At 43.3% G+C, this 22,512-nt stretch overlaps 5 protein-coding genes, 2 long non-coding RNA genes and 1 other non-coding gene across 8 annotated transcripts; 4 read left to right on the forward strand and 4 right to left on the reverse strand.

Moving 5' to 3' along the window:
- The first annotated feature begins 564 nt into the window (after positions 1–564).
- On the forward strand, positions 565–6,770 carry LOC126326225 (uncharacterized). Its single transcript, XM_049995606.1, has 5 exons — positions 565–769; positions 840–921; positions 1,007–3,488; positions 3,617–3,660; positions 3,778–6,770. The coding sequence occupies exons 4-5, from the start codon at positions 3,658–3,660 to the stop codon at positions 5,317–5,319; spliced, it is 1,545 nt and encodes a 514-aa protein (XP_049851563.1). The 5' UTR covers positions 565–769; positions 840–921; positions 1,007–3,488; positions 3,617–3,657; the 3' UTR covers positions 5,320–6,770.
- On the reverse strand, positions 6,744–7,538 carry LOC126326227 (uncharacterized). Its single transcript, XR_007560591.1, has 3 exons — positions 7,426–7,538; positions 7,135–7,340; positions 6,744–7,047 (listed from the first exon to the last, which is right to left on the reverse strand). It is a non-coding gene; the product is annotated as an uncharacterized LOC126326227 (long non-coding RNA).
- A 43-nt stretch (positions 7,539–7,581) lies between these two features.
- On the forward strand, positions 7,582–8,162 carry LOC126326226 (uncharacterized). Its single transcript, XR_007560590.1, has 3 exons — positions 7,582–7,687; positions 7,801–7,894; positions 8,039–8,162. It is a non-coding gene; the product is annotated as an uncharacterized LOC126326226 (long non-coding RNA).
- Positions 8,163–8,716: 554 nt separating this feature from the next.
- Trnam-cau (transfer RNA methionine (anticodon CAU)) lies at positions 8,717–8,788 on the forward strand. The gene has a single exon. It is a non-coding gene; the product is annotated as a tRNA-Met (tRNA).
- A 486-nt stretch (positions 8,789–9,274) lies between these two features.
- LOC126326197 (chromosome transmission fidelity protein 18 homolog) lies at positions 9,275–11,638 on the forward strand. Its single transcript, XM_049995576.1, has one exon. It carries the CDS (start codon positions 9,275–9,277, stop codon positions 11,636–11,638), a length of 2,364 nt encoding a protein of 787 aa, XP_049851533.1.
- A 310-nt stretch (positions 11,639–11,948) lies between these two features.
- LOC126326210 (uncharacterized) lies at positions 11,949–15,089 on the reverse strand. Its single transcript, XM_049995591.1, has 3 exons — positions 14,973–15,089; positions 14,162–14,725; positions 11,949–14,087 (listed from the first exon to the last, which is right to left on the reverse strand). The coding sequence occupies exons 1-3, from the start codon at positions 14,988–14,990 to the stop codon at positions 11,949–11,951; spliced, it is 2,721 nt and encodes a 906-aa protein (XP_049851548.1). The 5' UTR covers positions 14,991–15,089.
- An 8-nt stretch (positions 15,090–15,097) lies between these two features.
- LOC126326211 (TATA-binding protein-associated factor 172-like) lies at positions 15,098–16,584 on the reverse strand. The gene has a single exon (XM_049995592.1). The coding sequence runs from the start codon at positions 16,569–16,571 to the stop codon at positions 15,126–15,128; it is 1,446 nt and encodes a 481-aa protein (XP_049851549.1). The 5' UTR covers positions 16,572–16,584; the 3' UTR covers positions 15,098–15,125.
- Positions 16,585–20,996: 4,412 nt separating this feature from the next.
- Positions 20,997–22,504, reverse strand: LOC126326213 (casein kinase I-like). The gene is made up of 4 exons (XM_049995595.1): positions 22,389–22,504; positions 22,272–22,312; positions 22,083–22,146; positions 20,997–21,961 (listed from the first exon to the last, which is right to left on the reverse strand). Exons 1-4 carry the CDS (start codon positions 22,498–22,500, stop codon positions 21,096–21,098), a joined length of 1,083 nt encoding a protein of 360 aa, XP_049851552.1. The 5' UTR covers positions 22,501–22,504; the 3' UTR covers positions 20,997–21,095.
- Between the last annotated feature and the right edge of the window lie 8 nt (positions 22,505–22,512).

Here is a 22,512-nt window from a genome sequence, read left to right on the forward strand (position 1 = left end):
AAGGCGATGAATGGGTGATCGTTTCGACTCCAACCGCGATTGTGGAAATTATGACTCAAGAAACGCGAGAACATATGGACTTAGAAAGGCTATGGGTTTTGAAGAGGTCGAAACAGGAAACGTTTGAATTTGATGAAGATGAGGATTTGTTTATGTATGATGAAGAAGATGGGTTATGGGATGAAGAGTAAAAAATGACTCCTCCTCGATACTTTCTGTAAAGAGTAATAGGTTTTGTATGTTGAAGATTCCTGATGATCATCGTGGACCAGTGTGTTACGTTTCGATCAAATCACAATCCATTTTCTTTAGAAAAAAGTTCGGATACAATTTTTAGCCTGTCCGGTTTTTATCTCTGAATCCGGTATAGACAGCACGTTGTCGAGATGCAGAGTAGCTTAGAAAGCCTTGTCTGTTTTGGTAGTAGGTAATGTAAGGATTTTTTTACAAGTGTGCACGCAATGAAAGGCATTGACTTGAATCAACACATCTTGAGGTCAAAGAAAGTTGTTTTCAAATTTTAATTTTTTTGCATTTTTGTACGGTCTCAGTAATTATCTTGCCATATTCATGTTCTGCCTCGATGAGGTATAATAAGTTATTGCATGCCTTTGCAAATGGATACCCCACATCTAGAAAATGTATATGTAACGGAAGAGGAGGTCATCAATTCTCATTCAAGGAGGTCCGGCGTCAGCTTTGCCGCTGAGAAAAGACAGCGAATATATGGTTGTGGGTTAATTCAGGAACTCGGCATATTCTTAAGACTGTAGGTTTTTCTGCTTTTAAAATATCTCTGTCATGCAGATTTTTACAAGATATATTGCATTTGATGGTAGTCCCCAAATTGCCATAGCTACGGGTCAGACGCTATTTCACCGATTTTACTTTGTCCAAAGTATTACGAATTACTGCGTTGAGGTATGCCTTTTTTCAGCTTTACGAGCGTTGATGACGTTCATCATATGTTTCTAATTGTCGCTTCTCTTGAATACGCTTTAATTAGAATATGGCCATGGTTTGTATATTTTTAGCAAGTAAGCTAGAGGAATGCGTGCGCAATCCAAGAGCCGTTATTTCTGTATTCTACACTTTGAAAAAGCGCCGAGAGATGACGAAAAAAAACCAGACAGGTGATATTCAGCCAATAGACATTGGATCGAGTTTATTTTACGAAATAAAACGAAATTTGTTGGACGGAGAAAAAACGCTACTACAAAGTCTCGGCTTCTATACCTACGTCGAACATCCGCATAAGTTCTTGATAAACTATTTTAAAATCCTTCTTTTAGAAAAGGAGTCTATGCTTGTCCAGACAGCTTGGAATTATACAAACGATAGTGCACGTACAATTGCCTGTGTGAGGTTTCGACCGGAAGCGATAGCTTCTGCATGTATTTATATGGCTGCTCGGATGCTTCAAGTACCTCTTCCAGAGGAACCCCATCCATGGTGGGCGTTGTTTGACACAACCCTTGAAGAGATGGACCAGGTTTGCCAAATGATTACGGAATTATATACGATTTCGCCTACATAAATGTAACTTTTGCACATTTTGGGTTTTCCGGCGTACAAGAAGCATGCAAGAGCTTTTTTTATGGGGTTGTCGACACAAACTCAGCAAAGTCGGCCGAAAGTACTCCTATGAATTCCTAAAATATTTCAGACCCTCTTTTTCACCTCTAAAAAAAAACTTTGCTTCTTCATACCGGCTTGCGGGGCTCAGCGAATTCTAATCGACAAGGAATGCCTCTGTTATATTTGGTAAACAGAGAATATTAGAACGACTTAATGAGAGTGTATCCATTTATGCCAGATACACTGCATCCGCAAAATTAATTTAGGCCATGTTGAGCCCAGACCAGAAGTTTTTGCACCTTCCGAGTGATTGACGCGATGCGACTCTGCGTTCGTTGCTGAACTTGAACATAATAATTGACTTTATTTTGCAGTGATATTGGTCTTCGTGTTGAAAAAGTAGAAATGTACTACTGTGAATCGATCACCGCCAAGTAAAGGGTTGTTTTACAGTCTCTATCATCTGAAGGTAGATGAAATGACAGCGGCAACGAGAATGACGGTGTGCTCACAGCTAAATTTGCTTCTTGTAGTTTATGTCCCAGTGTTCAATGCCTTTCAAGGAATTTGCACTTTTTAAGGAACTCTAACTTCAGTTAGAGTAGAGCTTCATCAGAAGAAGTTCAAAAAATATCTCAACAGCATGGTTGAATTTCTGTTACTCCGATTATCTACTGTTTTGCTTCATATTTTTTTTTTTGAAAAAGTTAGGAGAGTGTACGAGTTTAAAAAAAATGATCCGAAGATCCAAAAATGTAGAGACAAATGGCGAAATCCTGATTTCTATTAAAGGAATACGTGCGTACACCGGCGATCAATTGAATTTCCCTAGAAACAGAATCGACATTCTTACATCTATTGGTGTATGGCGGTTTTTTTAGCAGCATGCCTCCCCAGGAGATATTCTAGACCGGCATTTGACACAAGGATTAAGGACGGCCATCGCTTCTGAAATGCCTCACCTTATCAGATTGTCAAAATCAGTCGAATGGTAACAGCCCTTATTTGGTGTTTGAGTTTTGTAAAGTCAGAACTCGTGACATGGCACGCGCCTCTCTTAATAGTTTTTGAAATCTAGAATTTAGTGTAACTCCACACAGCCTGGATCTCTCCTTTGACTCGTTCATAGAGGTCCTCATAAGAAGAGTCTTTTTTTGGTTCATTGACGAATATGCATGAGGTGGGTCTTTTTGCGCAGCTGATAATACCTAAATCTTCTTTGCTACGAGTATAGGGTAGAAGGAAAAAAAAAGATCAGTTAGATACAGGTTTTTTGAAGCTCATGGTTTCTTTACAATACGATGTTGTCCAATGTAAAGGGAGCAAAAACGGTACCTCGGTACATAAATGTAGCTCACTTTTTTTTCTTCACAGAGTATAGGTAAATGAGCTATAACGTCTATAGGATAGATGTCCCCGGCAAGTATACATATTCTGAAACAGATGAGATGTTAGCATGCATGCTTACCGGGCATGACACAAAAAGACGAATACTCTAGATTTCGTATTCGAACATAGTTTTGAAAATTCTCCCGTACCCAATAGATCCTTTTTTCAAAGACTTCGAAACCTCTTTAATCCCACGTGTCGTACCAGCATGGCGCGACGCTTGAAATGAGAATTAGCTTTACAGCGGCTTGTGATTTTGTTTTCTCATGTATCTTCCCCTCCCTCGATCGACAGATATGGGTTTTTTTTTTACAGAAAAAGCAACCTTCTTGCATTCGTTCTCATCAAGAAGCATAGCCTTCTATACTGTCCATTAACAAGTGTGGTGAATGCAATGGGTACCTTTTTTAACGAGTTTATAAATGTGTCTTGTCTCTTTTCGACTGGCCAAAGGTTTTGCGATTGGAGATAGGTGAATAAGCGCTGCCTCATATTTATGAGCTAGTTTAGATGACTTTTCGGTGCGTTTTTCATTGGGAGGCATATTGTGCCGAATAGCTCAGAATGTGCGGTACTGCCAGGTTTTGATTTTTTTTTTTTCGCACGGTAGAACGATTAAGATTTGTTTTTTAACTTCGTTTTTTCACAGAGACTGCCTCCATTTGAGTATGTAACATCGCGTCCGAAGTGATGGTATGTTCATCTGGGTTGTGTTTACGCATCGTCTTTACCTTATTGGAGTAAGTTGTTTGCGCGATATATAGATAGACAGATTAACTTGGGGTGCTTTTTTTGTGTTGCTTTTTGTAGTCTACGTTGGCGGATAAGTTTTTGAAGGATTTTGAGATTTCCGACCATGACAGAGATGAAGAGTTCAATGAGTGCGATGACTTCAAGCAAGACGCATCTGAAGATGCGATGGAAACTCAGTTGGCGAATGCTTTTAAGAAAAGAAAGAATACAGCATTACAAGAGGAGTCGGAGTTTGAAATGCTGTTGAAGCACAGCAACATCGATGAGATTGTTTCCGTTGCAAAGAGTGAGGAGCTACGCTTGTATTTAGCTGATATCGAAAATTTTTTAGAACGCGAGAGAAACAAGGAGTTGTCTACGAAGCTGGTAGCAATAGAAGAAGATCCTGAATATGAAGTTATTGTAAAGGGAAATGAAATGGTTAGTCGACTTATATCTGATATTCAACTAGTTCATCGATATTTAAGGGACATTTATACACATCGTTGGCCTGAGCTGGAGCAACTGGTACCTAACGCATTAGACTATGCGAGATGCATTAAACAAATTGGAAATGATTTAATGTTAGCTCGAGCCGAGTTGACAAATATTTTACCGTCTGCCAGCATTATTTCTCTTTCTGTGGCGGCTACAACAACCTCTGGAAAGCCCCTTACCGAGGAGGATCTCCAACGAGCTTTTGAGGCCGCGGATCTCATTCTTTCTATAGACTCCACTCAGAGACGCATTATTCAATACATAGAGTCTCGAATGAAATTTTTCGCTCCCAATTTATCTGTTTTAGTAGGCAGCGAAATTGCCGCCAAGTTGATCGGAATTGCCGGAGGCATTTCTGCCTTAGCCAGAATGGTATCCGGGAGTATCCAGGCTCTGGGAATTGCCAAGAAAGGTTCTGTGAACGGTATGTCTACAGCGACTACAATTACACATTTTGGTTATTTGATTGAGGCCGACTTGGTCAAGAACAGTCCTCCTAGTATTCAATCTAGAGTGTGTCGGTTGTTGTCTGGAAAGACGGCGTTGGTCGCTCGGGTTGATTCCTTTCGTACTAGTCCAAACGGTGAAATTGGTCTCAAGTTGCGCGAGGAAATTGAACACAAAATCGAAAAATGGCAAGAACCTCCGCCACCTAAGAAGGAGAAAGCGCTGGCACTGCCAGACATGAAGCCTCGGTCTCGTCGGGGTGGTCGCCGCGCCAGGAAGCTGAAGCAAAACTATGCAATTACTGAACTTCGAAAGCGCGCTAACCGCCTGAGTTTTGGTAAAATCCAAGAGGATATCGGAAATGAGGTAGGCAACGATTTGGGCATGCTGGCCCAAGAATCTGGTAGCGGTTTGATTCGCGTAAGTGCCAACTATGACGATAAAGGGTTTCGTGTCAAATCAGTTAAGCAATCCAAAAAAATGCCACCAACTGCTCAAAGTGCTGATGTGGTTTCTGGCGCCCCCAAAACTTGCGGTTTGGCTACCAGTATTTATGCCAACCAGCCATTGGGTCCCTCGAATGCGCTGCAGCTCAAAATAGTGAATTTGAAAAAACAGCACGAAGGATATTTTTCTTCTATTGGCGGTTTTACCAGCGTAATTAAGAAGAGCTGACGCTTCCGACACTTACTTTTTGGTTGTCTTAGTCGTTGTGTTGCAAACCACGCTTCTTTTGTGCTAATGACGAAAATTTTAAAGAGACGGTGCGGTTGTAGAGGTGAATTCTCTACGAGTTTGGTGGAGTGGCATTTCCTTTGAAGAGTTTCACATGATTCTCTCACCAAGTATGTATCTGTTGAAGAAACGATCCTGCTAAACGCGACATGAGGCTTCGAAAGCAAAGACCTTTTACAACCACGCGGTGATGGCGTTTTCAGCTTCTTAAAAATCGCATTCTGTTCTGGACAGGTCTTTTGCACTGCTGGGAGATACACACTTTTTATTGTATATACCCTTCGGGCATGACGGCTTCAAGTCATACCTTCTTGGGTCAATATCTAGCAGCGGCTGTGTTGGCGTTTCAGCATGTATGCTAGATAAGTTAGAGTCAAATGTCCGCGAACAATTGTGTTCGGTGACGACCTCCTAGCTAGACATCAAGCTCAAAAACTCTTGAAAAAGCCTCGCCAGTGTGACCACCCTTATCTTACCCATGTGCAACCAAGCATCGTTGTATTTTGTAATTGTAAACACCGGCGAGAACAGTTGCGCTGTCGTCAGCCTAAAGAAAACGAAGAGCACACCTCGTATTTACGTACAGAATCTCAGTAAAAGTTTGCATTCTGTATCTGTCTTAGGAAAAATTGTACCATTCTCTATGTGAGCAATCAGCAGGGTGGGCAGAATGTAATGCGTCTAATATTTTTGCCCACGGAAGGAGGATATATTCGCTCTGTGCCCCAAAAAAAGCATTGCTTCTAAGTGATCTGCCTACGCATGTGTTATCTACTGTGCACAATTAAAATACCTTGAACGGGGGTTGTGATCTAGGTAATAAGTTTATGCGAGGCATTTGCTCAATTTTTTTTATTGGCATAAGTCAGCTGCTGAAAAGGTGGCATAGATAGCTTCCATTTTCGAGCGCGCATCATATACCGCATGACCTTTCTGCTTTAATCAAATACTGATTCCTGATGGGGAGTAAGAGTCAAATATGCGTGGCGATGAACATGGCTCTTCTCAGCACATTCTACAAATAGTTCAGGGTAGTAGGTGGTACAATATACCTGAAGTATGACCGTACACCTGTATCGGGGCAAATTATATTGGCTGTTTCTCTATTCTAGAGGCATCGAAAGATTCGCATTAAGGAACATGAAAACAGCTAACTACGCAATCCGTGCGAACTGAAATAATTCTCTCCTTTGTGTGATTGAAGTAATTTGCCATCTCTCTCTTCCTTCTCTATAGAGGCAAGATATATTCTATTAATAGAAGTGAAGGATGTTTATATGCATCGGAGGCGCCCTCATTTGTAAAATATGCGTTTATGTTGCTGACCTCGTACACCCGAAAAAAACACAAAACTTGGATTTGTCTTTAACGAATTTGACCGTTTTCCTCTCTTCGTTTTATAACGGCCATAATACTTTCGATTTTTTCCTCCCTGACTTCGGAAGCGAGATCAACCCAACAGAAGTTGGTGGTTTAGCTGTAGAAGTTGGTCATGATTTCAGAGGGACGGTGTGAGCCTTTCCCCATGAATGATTCCATCAAAAACGCGAAAACAACCATCCCGCTAGTGGAAACTGTCATGGGAACGATACCACCCCTCCAAGATAATACAGAGCCTGAGAGAGCGGCTGCGCTGATGCCATTCCATATGTCTGTCCGTCCTCGGTACTTATGTGATGAGGGTAGAGAAAAAGGAGGCGCGGTTACCGAGCAAATTTTCTATATTTTTACTCACACTTTTTGAGTTGGATGTACCTTTTCAATTACACATTCGGATCCGCTCCACAGGAGTCCCAGCCAGAAAAGACTCTTGCCGCTGTGCCATCCCTGTTTACAGGTTCTTTTTAGAACGAACTTGTTTTTTACCCAGAGGCTGGCACTTTCTGGCGGAGCTCCAGGCATCCCAGGGTGCACATCTGGCGAAATCATAAGGAAGGTAAAAAAAAATGCCATGGGAATGCCTGGTATATAAGGTATATAGAAGAGCAAAAGGTTGAGTCGTTGTATTTTTTTGGCAGAAGGATTGAAAATATTGAGCAAGCGAACCTAATACCCCGGCGACAAGTGATCGGAAAGCGCACAGATCAACGCTCTGACTCGTATTAAATGGCTTCTTATCTGCTTCGGATATCTTGCTCACGTCCATTTACTGAGATGATACAATTTAATATTTTCTTTTTGCATTTTTTTTATTTCGTTCTGTCCATTGCAATGACCGACCTTAAAGTGTCAGACAACATTCCTAACAAGAAGCTTAAAGAGCTTGAACTTTTGCACGAAGATGATGAATTTGAAGAATTTGAAGATGGTTAGTGTTCTCTCACGAGGTTACCAAGCGACTTCTTTCTTTGCTGGTTTTGTCCTTGGGACCTTTTTCTGATTTTTAATGTTTCCGTTTTACGATTTTTTATTGCTTTCTAGAATGGAATCCGCAAGGCGATGAGGAAGAAGATAACCTATGGGAGACTGATTGGGATGTCGAAGATGTGACTGATGATTTCTCTAAACAGTTACGGTATGGTGCTGTTGTGTGCTCTCAAGAGCAAGAAGGGAAGTGGTGCATGAATTGAACGATTAACCCCGTATTTATTTCGTCAACCATCTGTCCGTGAATCGGGTCTCACGTACTGGCATTGTTCGCAAAACCTTCTTTTCCTAGAGCTGAATTGGAGAGAAGTTCAAACCAGATGACGAACTAAATTGAGCTCAGCCTTTTTATCAAATCCTGAAAAGTGTCGAATTTGCTCTGTCTAATCTCTTCTACTAATAATCCTATGTATATATAAATAACATGTTATACACAAAATTTTGTATGTGTATTTTATGCGTGCATAAAAACTCTGTTTTAAGGTCTGAGAGCGATTGTGTTTGTAACAAATTCATCGATAGCACAAAAGTGTCTTGTCAAGACAAAAAGGAGTTTCCTGATGTTGATCGTCGGGAAGCTTACCTGGCGGATGATTGTGTTTTTCAGTTGTACGCAGCATATCTGCTCTAATGATATGACGGGAGTGCTTAAGTGTGAGAGAAAGCAAAAAAAGGTCAAATGATCAAAATCTAAAAGTTGAACGCCGGTGAATGTGTTACAGAGGCGAGGCTGCCATCTCTTGTAAAGAAAGTTTGTGCTGACTAGCCCTATTGGGGCAATTAAAGATAAAAATTTGTGCAAAGCGGACATAGATACATGCTGGATGCTGGGAAATATAAAACGAACACAAATGTTAGAGCAGCGAATTTGTTCGAGTGGGTGCGATATAGGTTGGAGTTGTTTATTTTTTTGTTGTTAAATTGAAACATACAGATATATGTTCGATTTTTACACTTACTTATATAACATAGCAGGATAGCACAGCGGAAGTGCGTGGGGCTCATAACTCCAAGGTCCCAGGTTCGAACCCTGGTTCTGCTAATTTTTTTTTTCATAGTGCTATGAAATAAATAAATATAAATCCTGATATTTTTTTGTATCAGAATGGATAGGAGCTGCGATTTTGTCGATAGCGATTCAGCGTGGAAGTACGTGAATGAGAGGAGGCTGGTTGCAATAGTTTCTTCTTTTTTTTTTTAAACTAAGGCACGTTATGTTTACTAACGGCTCCTGTTATAAAGGAAGCGTTATCATCGTGGTCTAGATTTTTTGAATGAGGGTTCAGGTGCGGGGATACGAACTGCGTTTATTTTCATTTTACATTGTGTTTTACGAGCGCGCATTGAAACAGAGGACGATGAGCTAACAACAAAATTTGAACGGTTACATGGAGCAGAGTATTTTGGCTCGAAGCGCATTCGGCTTGATTCCAACACACTAGGGAATACGCTAGACGAGTCCGAGGTTCGGCGTCGCTTGGCGAATCGTCTTGGGTACCACGCACATCCTCCGCGTACCAGCGAGTGGATGCCCGTGTCCACGCTGTCGGGGACGGTGATGTACGCTGAAGTGGAGGAGGACGTCAAGTTAGGGCGTATGGATTATCGTCGGCCGGAGAATACCGAAACTCTACTTGAAGAGGCGCGAGCGAGAGAAGGACCAACGGAGTGCAAGCTGGAGGAAGTCAAGAGGGAATCAGCTGCGAAGAGATTGAGTTCTTCTCTTGATCGCAAGGCTACTTCTGAGAGCGGCGTTAGTCAGCTTTGGGTAGAGAAGTATGCGCCGCACGTATTCAATGACTTGATTAGCAATGAGAAGACCAGCCGACAGGCGTTGGCATGGCTGAGAGAGTGGGATGGATGTGTATTTGGGAAAAAGTTTAGCTATTCTGTTTCTGGTAAAAAAAGCTTTGTTCGGAAATGTACGACGTCTCACCGTCCTTCATCTCGCTGCGTGGCGTCCGACCTCGGCGTTGAAAAGAAGAGAGACCGTCCAGACGCTCGAGTGCTTTTATTGTCAGGTCCTCCTGGAATCGGAAAAACTACACTAGCTCGCATTCTTGCTAATACGGCTGGATACGATGTTGTCGAATTTAACGCTTCTGACGATCGAACGGCTTCCAAATTTCTTCCTAAAGTGTTGGACGTGGTTCAGTCGGATTCCGTTCTGGACACTGGGAATCGTCCTCGCGCTCTCATCGTTGATGAGATTGACGGCGTCTTTGGCGGCGAAGCTCGAGGCGCTATTGAAGCGTTGGTCAAAATCGTTAGCGATCATCGCTCGTGCGCTCCGAATAAACACAATTCGAACCCTTCGAACGCGTCTGCTTCCGCGCTTTCCACTCGCAAGTCGCCTTCCTCCAAACTGTGCCGTCCGATCATCTGCATTTGCAACGACCCTTGGGTGCCGACACTCCGACCGCTTCGCGAAGTGGCCCTCAACTTGAAGATGGAACCACCGTCTTTGGAAAACTTGATTCTTCGGCTGAAATATATCTGCACTCAAGAAAATGTCCAAATTGATCATACCGCCCTGCGAACGCTCTGTGAACACACCAACTGCGACATTCGCAGCTGCCTGAACACGCTGCAATTCCTCTCGAGATCCACCTCTGTTATTCGAGGGGATTCTCTTCACCTCTCTTCCTTCGGTCACAAAGACATCCGATCCAACATCTTCGACGTTTTGACAGCTCTGTTCGTCAACGCCAGTTCCGTTCCGTTGCGCCCCAAATCTCTCTTTTCCACTAGCGACCATACCTCTGCTCCGCCTCGTCCTCGAAGCGACTCCTCCCGTCCGCTCTCCACCTCCTTCAAATCCCACCTCTTCGAACGCGTCTCTCATGCAGAATCTATCGACAAGGTCATAGAAGGCCTTCACGAAAACCTCCTCCGTGTTCAATACACCGATCTCCTCATGGAAAAAACCAGCTACGTTATGAAGTGGCTTCTGTTCTACGACTTTCTCCACCAAAACATCGTCCGCGCGCAACTCTTCCCACTGCAAGCCTACATTCCTTACGTCGCCTATATGGTTCACCTGCACTGCAGCGTTGACTACCTCCGAACGCCGCTCCTCTATCCCCGCCACGACTTCCTCTCCAACCACGCCAAGCTAGCAAACGTCAACATTGTCTCCACGTTCCTCAACAACCTTGACCCCACTCTGAAATCCCACCTCAACCTCTCTTCCTTCGTCAAGGACTTCGTCTCCTACTTCATCCAAATCCTAACCCCCGACATTCGGCCCGTCCACACCGTCTTGCTCACCCCCTCGGAAAAATCCAGACTCCTAACGCTAATCGGCGTCCACGTCCAATACAACCTGGACTACCACCTCCACCCCAACTCAGTCCCGGACTATCCCGAAGACGCCGAAAAGCCCCATCCCGATAAAAGCTCTCGCCTCTCCAAACTCGAACCCGAACCGCACTCCCTCTCGACGCCTTGCACCCACCACGTCTACCAACTCTCTCCCACCATCCACCACCTCACGCACTTCTCCATCGACTTCAACCGCTCGGACGTCTGCTTCGACAAAACCACCAACGCCCAGCGCCAAATCATCGCCTCGCAAATCAAACTGGAAAAAATTCGCAAGAACACCCTCAAAGCATCCGCGCTCCCTCCCCAACCATACCTCCCAAAAATACACACCGACGAGACCGTGGCAGACCTAGAGGTGAACCGCTCAAAGCCCAGCTCCTCTGGCCAACCCGCTTCCGACGACCATCCGCGAAACAAAAATTTTTTCAACTTCTTCAAACGGCCCGCCGTCCCACATCCGTCCCTCAAATCTCCCGCCATCTCAAAACCCCTCATTTTTTTCAAGTACCACGAAGGCAAGACCGACGCCGTTCGCAAAAACCTGCTCATCAAAGACATCCTCTAAAAATGACACCTCTTCTTGCGCTGCGCCCGCCGTGCACCATTCCCTTCGCCTGCCACTTTTACACTAACCACTTCATCCGCAACGCCTCAAAAAAAACACCTCTCCCCTTCAATCGCGCCGTCGAACCCCCCTCTCGTCCCCGTCACGGCTAAAACCCCATCTTCTTAGCCAATTTTTCCCCCATCTACCTCTCAAAAAAAAAAAAAAAAAAAAAAAAAATGTACCACTCCCTATCCAGTACAGCGCTCGCAACCCATCTAGAGCCGCCCTTGTACGATTTCGTGTGCGAAGCGCCTGTGCAGCAACGACTTCAGCAATTTTTGGAACCGGGCGTCTCTGCAAAAGCCAATGCCCTTCTTTTTACTTCCTCCGGCCAATGCCCGAGAGCTATCAACCTACCTATTTGCCCCCTGGTATATCTCGTATGGAAACTCTTAATAAACGCAAGCACACCCTCCTCAGATGCCTGGTACGCATTCATGTACTCCTCTACCCACGCCCAATTTTCTGAACCAAAAAAACGACCCAAACTCGATTTGATCGCTTGAAAGTGCTCATATATCGCCTCGTATTCGTTCTGGTCGCACGTCCCGACTCTCGAGAACCCTTCTACGCACATCTCCATAACGTATCGCACCGACTCTTCTAGATACTCTGATAGCATATGCTCCGGAATCGCCAGAGACGCGCCGAGCCTTCTCAGGCATTGAGCACACTCCTGAATCGCACCATTCATTTGACGAACTCGGCTCAACCCCCCGTTCCCATCGACGTCCTCCTTCCAATCGTGTTCCACCACCCAATCAACGTAGTCCTCCGATATGAACGTAGCTATAAAATGTCTCATAACAGATTTTCTCAACAATGCTGTGCGCTCAGCCAAAACTCTCATCTGTCCGCGACCCCTCTCCTCATCAATTTCGCCCACAACGTCTTCCAAAACCGGCTCGATCTCGTAAAGGATTCGCCCGAGAAAGGCTAAAGATTCGGCGGCAACCACTAGATACGATGCCCTTATCTCAAAACCCTGATCGCTCAATTCGGTTGAACTCGCCTCTGCCTCCGCCGAGGCGCTGGCAAGCGGGCGATCCATGCTGAACCGAAACGAACGAGATCCCTTTTGAGCGTCGGTAAAGCCATCCTCGTTCTCGTCTCCAAAAGCAAAACTCGTAGGAAAATCCAGAAAATCTTGGATCAAGTCGTCCTCTTGGAGGCCTTCTTTCAGCGGCCCCAATCTAAGGCCTTGGCTCACCGATTGGAGAGACGAAAAAGACTCAAAAAAAACCGAGCGCATGCCAAAAATGAAGTATTGAACTAGTTGAACGAGCGCTTTTAAAATTTTCATCCTAACGTGAGGTATCAATTGCATCAAGTGGAGGTATATCGCTAGATACTTAATGAGCATATGAACCGCACGAAGTACAATAGGACCATTTGATGCGCTCTCTCTCTTACACTTTGCAAATAATTCAACAATGTTCTTGTTATTCAAAATGGTCGACTGTTCTACCTCGTCCGTTGTACCTGTCAATATCTCCGGCACCTCTTCCCACTCGTACTTGAAAAGCTGTCTCAGGCTATTATCTCCCACTCGACATTGGTCGGCTTTTGTTACTGAAAAAGGTGCAGACGCTTCTCTTCTAACAAAAAAATTCAGCTTTATTTTACCCTGTTGAAGCCGTTGCTGAGTCGCCCATTCCCGGGTGATGCTCTCAACTATCGAATTGTATTCAGCTCTGCATCTTTCTGATTCACCTAGGTCCGCCCATTCTCTTCTTTCTAACGCGCCACGAAGCTGCTCTATGCTGAATTGGTGAAGCTTCTCCAAATGAGACGCAACGTAACCTCTAAATTTACTGTTTAAACTCAGCAAAAATTGATCATTCAGCTCTTCGACGCTCATTGCAAACCTCGACAATAGCTTCATCACGTCCAAAAACAAATCAATTTCAATCTTACTCATATCTATCGAAAGCAACATAACCATCAAGTTTTCCACTATTTCTTTCTCCCACATAATACATCTGTGCCTAATAAGCGCTCTTTTCAACTCACGGCAAATGTGCACCATCATTTCATCCTGCAGCGGGCTCCAATCTAGCCGTTCGATAATTTCATGGTATATTCGCAGGTACTTTTCAAAGTTCTCGAGTATCGGTTTGATGCACATCGGGAGATGAGACGCATCTATTTTTTTGCACAGCGTGGAAAGCCTAAGCTTTTCCAAATCCTTTGCGTTGAAGACACTTTCCGAGTCAAGAAGAACTCTGTCTATGAGTGCTCGAGTAATGGCATGGTCAATCGACTGGCTAAATGCAATCTTATGTGCCTCAATCACCTGATACGTCTCGGCCCTGCACATCACAATGAGCGCCATCAGGATACTCTTATACAACTCAGCATCGAAGTTATTCAAAACGAGACTTTTCAGAGCTGTATTTACCTGAATCTACTTAGAAATCAAATACCGATGAAAATCACTGACATTGACAAAATTTCAAACTAAACATCCCTAATGCGTACGTAAAGTTCATTCTTCTCGCCCTCGAGCCTGGACACAGCCCTTTTGATGCACTTGATTCCTTCCAATTTTTTTGAGTTGTATCTTATTTTTTTGTATATCACAAGTGCCACATTGAACTCACTTTTCTGCATCTTGTCCCTCATCATTTTCGTAAGCTTCAAGAACCTAACCAGCCTTACCATAAGGTGAAGCAGGTCGAAATTTCTCTGGCGAGATAGGAACAAAGAGATGATCTTTAGGCCATTCAAGGCAAGCGAAGTGCGAGATTCGCCAATGTTCTTCTTCACTTCATTGCACAGTTCAAAACATTCGTTGACGCGTACGCTGAGTAATTTTGTATTATTCATTGCATTCTCGAAACACCAATATTCGCTGCCGACTTTCAGAGAAAGATAGCGTTCGAGTTCGTTTAGATAATACTGGTACTTTTTCAATTCTTCGGTAAGATGCTGTTCTGTGTAGCCTTGGGGAACATTTTGGCATGCTACCTTGATGGCGTCGTATTGATCTGTAAATATGTCTGAATTGAGAGAACGAAGACAGACCTCAAACGATTTTGGAGCCTGAGCCGGTTATAGGTAAGTGAACAGAGCAGATGGACACGTTGAATTTATCGTTACGAATTCCATTCGATAAACACTACGAATACTTGAAAATAAAAATGGTGTAGATTTTTTTTTGGATTTAAAATTCAAGTTGTTGAAGCTTGCTGCGCGAACGTCTACAAAATACCACCGAGCATGAACCGCCCCTATGAGACCCCGCCTGTGGTCGTTTTCCAATTTTCTTAAACGCGCACGATGCACCTACCTCTTCTTTGTGTTCCATTATCAGGAGAAATGGGGGACATGAGATTCAAATTATTTGAGTACGCGCTATACAACAGGAAAATCACGTTATGAATTCCGTGAAACAACAAAAGAAATTGATTTTTTTTATAAGTGTATTTTCAGTACAGGTATTTTATTTGTAGCCTGTGTTAATATTTGCCAAAAAATTGTTTAAGTCATATTCTTCCGCGAGTTTACTTTGTTCATCATACTCCTCAAGGGAGGCAAGAATAGCCTTCAAACCTGACATCTTGGTTTTTCCTGGTATATCTTTTATTGAATCTTCAATGCCCTGTTCCTGCTTGACTTTGGATTTCTTCTCATTTTCTGAGTATTCGAAAAGATCTAGAAGTTGATGAGTGCTCATACTTTGGAAGCTTTGATTTTCCTTGTTAACAACGGTATCTGCAATTTTCAACTTGAACTTCTGCAGGCTCATAATTTTTTCTTCGAGGGTGTCCTTCGTGATCAGCCTGTAGACATTTACTGTTTTCTTCTGTCCTATACGGTGGACGCGATCCATAGCTTGGATGTCATTTTGTGGATTCCAATCGTGTTCTAGAAATATGACAATATTGGCGCCTGTCAAATTCAATCCCAAACCTCCAATGCTCACAGTCAGCAATAATACATCGATTGATGGGTTAGAATTGAACTTGTCGACGATGGACATGCGCGCATTAGAAGGCACATCCCCATCGAGTTTGAGATAGCTGACCGTCGGCATGTGGCGTTTGAATAAATCGTTTTCAACGATGCTGAGTGTCTGCTTCAACTGAGAGAAAATGAGTACGCGGCTTTGTACAACATTTAATTCGAGCACATCATTTTCAGCCTCAGATTTGATTCCTATGCCGCAGCTGTGCAGCAGTTCCTTGAGCGCTAGTAATTTCGCCGAATGGCATATATCGTCAAGCGATGTACCTTGTTCCACGAGTTCTTTCACGAGCGACTTAAAGCTTGGATGATTAGTATTCAAGACCAGTTTTGGATGGAAGGTCAATTTGCGCAGATATTGTAGGGCCTGGAATGTATGCAGGGATTCTGTATTTTCTCCGAATATTTGATTGTTTTTCAGGAATTCACTATAGAGTTTGGACTGTAACGGTGACAGCTCTACAACCACATCTTGGATAACCTTAGGAGGCAGGTCTTGCAATACGTCTCCTTTCAGTCGGCGCAATATGAATGGCAGAACTTGTCGGTGCAACGCTTCCAGCGCCATAATTCCCTTCTCTTGTTCTTCTGTGGACGCCTTCGCATTTCTAGACAGCATCACCGGCTTTGAGTAGTTTGCGGTAAAGTGCTGTTGCGTCCCTAAAAATCCTGGCATTAAAAAGTCGAATAGAGACCAAAGCTCCAACACGTTATTTTGAATAGGCGTCCCCGTTAAAATCAATCGGCGATTACACTGAATATGTTTGATAGCTTGGGTAATTTTGGAATTGGGGTTTCGAATGATATGCCCTTCATCAAGCACGCAGTAGTTGAAGCTCATCTTGAACGAATCGATATCTTTTCGCAAAATTTCGTAGCTCGTCACAATCAATTGGTATTGAGATGCGTTCTTGTGAACCATTTCTCTATCGCGACTCGACCCGCGATATGCAATTACCTTCATACGAGTATCACAAAAGTGGTTGACTTCATTTATCCAATGATCGATGAGAATAGGAGGACAAACAACCAAACTAGGTAGTGGTTGAAATTCTGGACTAGGATTCAGTTTGTATTGAGCCATACGATGTTCATAGTCTGCGAATATAATACAGATTGTTTGTAGCGTTTTTCCGAGTCCCATGTCGTCTGCTAGGATACCATGCAGATTATATAGGTTCAAAAACTGAAGCCAATTGATCCCCTCTTGCTGATAGACACGCAGATCAGCATTGATGCGAACAGGTAAATCAAACTGCAAGATTTTACGTCCGCCAAATAGCTGTTCTAAAAATTCCCTCTCGCGCAATCGTTGGGCAGCCAATGATTCGGGCATTCCAGGCGGATTGGGCACATTTGCCTCGAGAGGCATGATCTTGATTAAATTGCCAAAACTGAAGCTTACTACTTTCCTGACGAATGGGTCTTGATCACTCATGCGACCCAGTACAGGGATAACAAAAAAGATTAAATAGGGCAAAATTTCTAGGTCCAAAACTTCGATAATCGAACAAATCGCGAGCGCTGCGCCCCTTCTAGCAATATGGTTTGTAGCGTCCTGTAGCATAGGTATGAGATGGGCAAGGATGGTTTCCATGCTGGCAGGTACTGTACTTTTGACAACCGAAGCAATGGCATAGGTTGCCGCCGCTTGTATTTTTGTACAAGAGCTCATCAAGTGAGGACAAATCAGCTCGATAGTAAGCATCAGCTGGTCCTTGAGAGATTCGTCTATGGAGTCAGCAATTGTGGCAATAATAAGAAGTGCTATAGAAACAGACTTTTGCTCTGCTTCGGTACATGTAGTATGCCGAAGTGGGACGTCGATTAGTTCCCACAACATGGGCAGATAAGCAAACAAATTTGGTCCAAACAGTCTGGCCATAGTTTTCAATGTCATTTCGACACCGCGGAACGCAATTCTCGACGATTCCATGTCAGTTTCTTCCGTTTTGGGGAGAGACAGATTTTTCGCGTTATTAGAAGTGTTAGACGGTGCCGGAGAAGGCGCTGCTGCTTTTTCAGTTTTGATTTTTTTTTTCGGTTCGCCGTTGCTTGCGTTGTTAGCTGCCTTTCTTTTTCCTGTCTCAGTAGTCGTCGAATCAGCTTCCAGCATGCGGAACAAGTCTGAAAACCTCAAAAAGCTTCGATGTGTACCGTACTCTAGAAGCATGATTTCTAAAATATTAGAAATTAGGTGAGAACAGGGAACTCGGTGAGATGCATACGCCAGGTAAGTCAGCCATGCCAAAGCGTTGGAGGCAACCATTTGCATTCGACACACTGCCTCCTTTTTCAGGCACCGGAGAAGGGGCCTGATAACAGGGTTCATTTTTGCTAGGATGAGCCGCATCGCCACGACAGCGGCGCATATGCAAGATGATGCGGTGATGTGTAATGCATCTTGAATGTTGTCTATGTATTCAATAGTTGTAAATATTCGCGTTCGTGCTGAATTCAAAAACTCAATGCTGGATTTCGTATCAGAGTATCCGCTGTTAGCCAAATACTGAATTAAAGAGTTAAACGAGCTTGTAATAAATTCCTTGGCCTGAGCCACAGTGAACTCTTCTGTAGGCGTTTGCAGGTTGAATTGTACGCCAATATTGTGAAAACTGTCTACCAGAATTTTACACTCATTTCTCATCGTCAGTAAACTCCGGTCGAGCTCAGAATAAAGTATCTGTGGATCGGGCACCGATTCGCATGTCTGGACGAAAACCTCAGACAGGGCGGGTATGAATTCAGCTTCTGACGACGTGAACCTTCCTTCTTCTAATGCCCTAAAGTATTTGTTAGCCCACTCAATTACTATCAGAGATCCGTTGCTTTTCTCTGTTGCAGATCTCCCTACAATCATGACCTGAATCAGGTACAAAAGCTTGTCTCTAAAGTCCTTTGAAGATCCCATGGCCAGGTCTGAAAATGCGCTCGCCAAATTCAGGTACATGTCGAAGTCCGCCTCTCTCCGGTCTACAGAGCTGATCCTTGGTTTCTCATTCAGCGTTCCGCCGAACCCTATACGCAAAAACTCTGTACATGGAATGTTTGTGCCTCGTGGCGTCGAATAAATTTTAAACCAAGCAACTAGCCGTTCGAGTGGGAAAGTCGAAGAGAGAAGAGTAGTCTCAGAGACGTTGGTTCCTTGAGCTGGATCTTGGTTGTATGTCAGGCCTTCTGCAACTTCCGTCCAAGTTATGTCCGCCGCGTTGATAATCGAATTCCATACCTGCATTGTCAAATCGATTATATCTTGTTCTTGCTCTAATATGATATTCTGGAATAAAAGCTGCATTGTGTTACTGAGAATGGGGGGTAGCCATTGGCTTCTAGTCTCGAAGTTGGTCGTGATAATTTTTTGAAGTGTCATGAGAACCGCGGAACGAACCGACTTAAGTGTATATCGAAAAAAAGGCCAAAGTTTGGGTATTTTCTTTCCGAGGTCAAACACGTGAATCAGCTCGGGACTCGAACCAATCAGAGTGCACAGTTCGGCAATGAGTTCCATCACATTTGCTGTAGCGCCTGTTAAGTCGTCCAGCTCATCTAGAGTCCTCCATACAATGTCATAAATTCTCTTTACAACCTCGATGCTCATACCCAATCCAGTTTGAACTAGAGGGTGCAAGGCTTTAGCGACGACACCTTGGACATCGACATTGTCTTCTTCTAAACCGGTCAGCAAACGAGTCAAAATTTTGTCCAAATTTTCTTTAGTGTAGTCCATTCTTAAAGCGATCAGATACATAAACACTAAGTAGGCAGAATGACGGACCTGCCAAGAGCTCATATCATCGGCCATGAGGTAAAGGATAGACGTCAATTTATCCAAAAATTGAAAGCTAGCTTTATTGATCAGAACAGCTAGCGTTTGACTACAGGTCTCTCTTACAGGCGAGATCGGCTTGTCATATGCATAGTCTTCGAATCGGTCTAAAATGAGAATACAAAGCAACCGAACCGAGCAATCTTCCAGCCATTCCTGATTGCTCCTTTGTTGGACTTCGATCGAGGTATTAATTTTCTTGCCTGCAGACTCTTGATGAAGATTTAATATCTCTTGCAATCCCATTGCTGCGCCCTGACGAATGTACCATCTGTGATCAAACAGCTCGTTAGTAAGTTCATCCGAGAACCTTGCCAGCGGCCACTCTTCGGCATCCTCAAACGCTGCATCGACATCGATGACACTCTCAATGACCACTTTGTCTTGGTTACCCGGCTGATCTGTAACTACTGACTTCGTGCTCGCTTGATTAGAAAAGATCTGAGAATTGTTTAATGAGTCAGTTGATTGCTTGGCCTTTTTTTTCCGATTTGTCCTGTTACGCATTCTGGCAGACAGCGCCTTTTCGTCTATCTGAACACTCATATCGATCAACTCACTTGAAGAGGCCTGGATTTGGTCCGTCTGCTTGATGGTGAGGTCCTCATCTGTCAAGTAAGAGCTCGAAGCAAGATCCGCTCCCAGAAGTTCTTCAAGGTTTTTTCTCTGTATCGCGAGTTGTTCTTTGCTCAGCGCTACGATTTCTCTATCATATTCTGCACCTGACGAACCTAAAAGGCGCTTTCCGCTGGAAATCAATTTCGAAAAATCGAATTTATCAAAAGAGAAGCGACCTTGTTCGTACAGACTAAGCTCTCCTTTGAGAGACTCGACCTTGACTGTGTCGACGTCTTGAGCTGCTGGCGGGCTCCAAGGAGGCACATGCTTAAGAATATAGCCAAGCGCTTGCTTGGCTGCGACTCGAGTGTCCCAATGTTGGCTGAGGAGGTACACGTGAGTTCGCTCTAATAAGTTCTGTAGAAAATGTGGATGAGTCGATTGCACTTGGCCTATTTGCTGGGCTGCCATTTTTCGAGCAGCGGAGCTCGCATCCTCTACAGAAAAAGATCAGAAGTAGGGTTAGTCGGCGAACAAAGACAAACGTCGAAACCATAAGAGGTAAAAACGTATAGGCATAAATTTGAATAGGGCAAATCAGACCAGCACCCATCAGATAACACACTTATACTTTACAAGAGTTATTCACATACTCGCAAGTAAGGTAAACAGGCTATCGAGTCTTGTATCCATGATAGCCTTGGAAGTAGAGCTGTCTTATGTGAAATTTAAAACATGCAAAAGAAATTAATCCGCAACTTCTCCCTCTTGTCCTTTTGAAAGTTATAGATGAGAGTGGACCCTCCAATTTACGCCTTTTTTTGGCCAAGGCCACCTCGTCTCTCTAGAACGTAAAAATGAAAAAGTTTACAAAAAGGGTATTAACAATTTAGCGAAAAAATATATTTTACCTTACAACAGGCTATAAAATGAAGTTTATTCGAGCTACAAATGCAAGCTATCTTGAACTCCTTATATGTATAGAGGCTTTGTATTCATGCCTCACTCATCCGAAAGGAAATTTGCATGAAAGTGAAGCTTCGCCAAAAGATAGCATCAAACTTATGCTTCTTTAACCGGCATTTTTGAGCCTTTTATGTGTGGCCTTTTCTTGTTACATATTTCAAACAGCGACTTGATGGGATCTAGTTTTTTCCTAGAGTTTTGGTCTGAGTTACATCCTGATATTGCGGATACATTACTTCTAGACCTTGTTTGATACTTTCCTAATCTGTATCCTGGGTCTAGCCAGTCCCAGTTGTTATCATAAGTATAGCCCATATTGTAGTACAAGTCCCTGAGCAACTTGCGTAAATAGTCGTAATCTGGGATTTCGTCGTACCTAAGACTGCGGCAATAGTCAATATAAATTCCAAATTCTTCGGGATAGCCTTGGATTAAGAGCTCAACAGGCGTGCTGACTTTTTTTTCAATAATAGATGCATATTTGCGTTGTTGAGCATGCGTCCCGAGACCTTGCCATGGTAACTTACCTCGGAGAAGATACAAAAAAATATATCCTAACGATTCAAGGTCATCTCTCCGACCCTGTTCAAATCCGATGTGCGCTGAAATAGACGCATAGCGTGCGGTGCCTACCATTGAGTCACTCCCTCGATACATGTGTCTTCCACGTCGATTACCGTAACGAATATTAGAAGCTAGTCCAAAGTCAATAATATAGACCATGTTAGAATTCGGTCCAATTCCCATTAAAAAGTTTTCTGGCTTCAAATCGCGGTGAATGTATTTACAACTATGCACGTATTCCACGCGCTGAATTAACTGGTCTGCTAACATAAGAACCGTCTTGAGTGAAAACCGACGATTACAATAATTGAACAGATCTTCAATAGTCGGGCCGAGCATATCTAACACCATAATATTCATTTCACTTTCTATATACAAATGCATTTGTGCTATGCCAGCTAAATGTTGTATGTCAGTACAAGAATATTGTAAACGACATGAAATTCAGTACATAAAACATAGCTTTCCTGGCCTTATCTATTTGATGTAGAAATTTAAAGAGTCGAAAAACTAACATACCTGCCTTTCCAAGTGCATTATAGACCTTTGCTTCGTCTGATAGCTGGGTTTGAACCGATTTTTCCTATTATTTTAACCACCCGTTACACATTTTTGATACAAAGGGTTAGACCAAGCAGGAAAAAAAAGTGCCCTGTTCACCAGACTTTGTTTGAATTACTAAACTACATAATTCTAGAAAAACCGTACGACTTTGATTGCCACAGGCTTTTTATCAGTGACATCAATCCCTTTATAACCATCATAAACAAAAGTGTTAGATAACGAAAAACAAGTCATCTCGGTGCATTTGAAACTACGTCTTACCCGCATAGATGCTGCCAAAGGATCCGGATCCAATTTTCTGAATAAGGCGATATTTTTTTAACTTTGACTCCGGCGAATTTTCTTTATTTGATAGTTGTTTGTCGTCTCCCATCTCTATCTTCTA

This window comes from Schistocerca gregaria, unplaced genomic scaffold (assembly GCF_023897955.1).
Source record: "Schistocerca gregaria isolate iqSchGreg1 unplaced genomic scaffold, iqSchGreg1.2 ptg000980l, whole genome shotgun sequence".
In the NCBI taxonomy this organism is placed as follows: domain Eukaryota; kingdom Metazoa; phylum Arthropoda; class Insecta; order Orthoptera; family Acrididae; genus Schistocerca; species Schistocerca gregaria.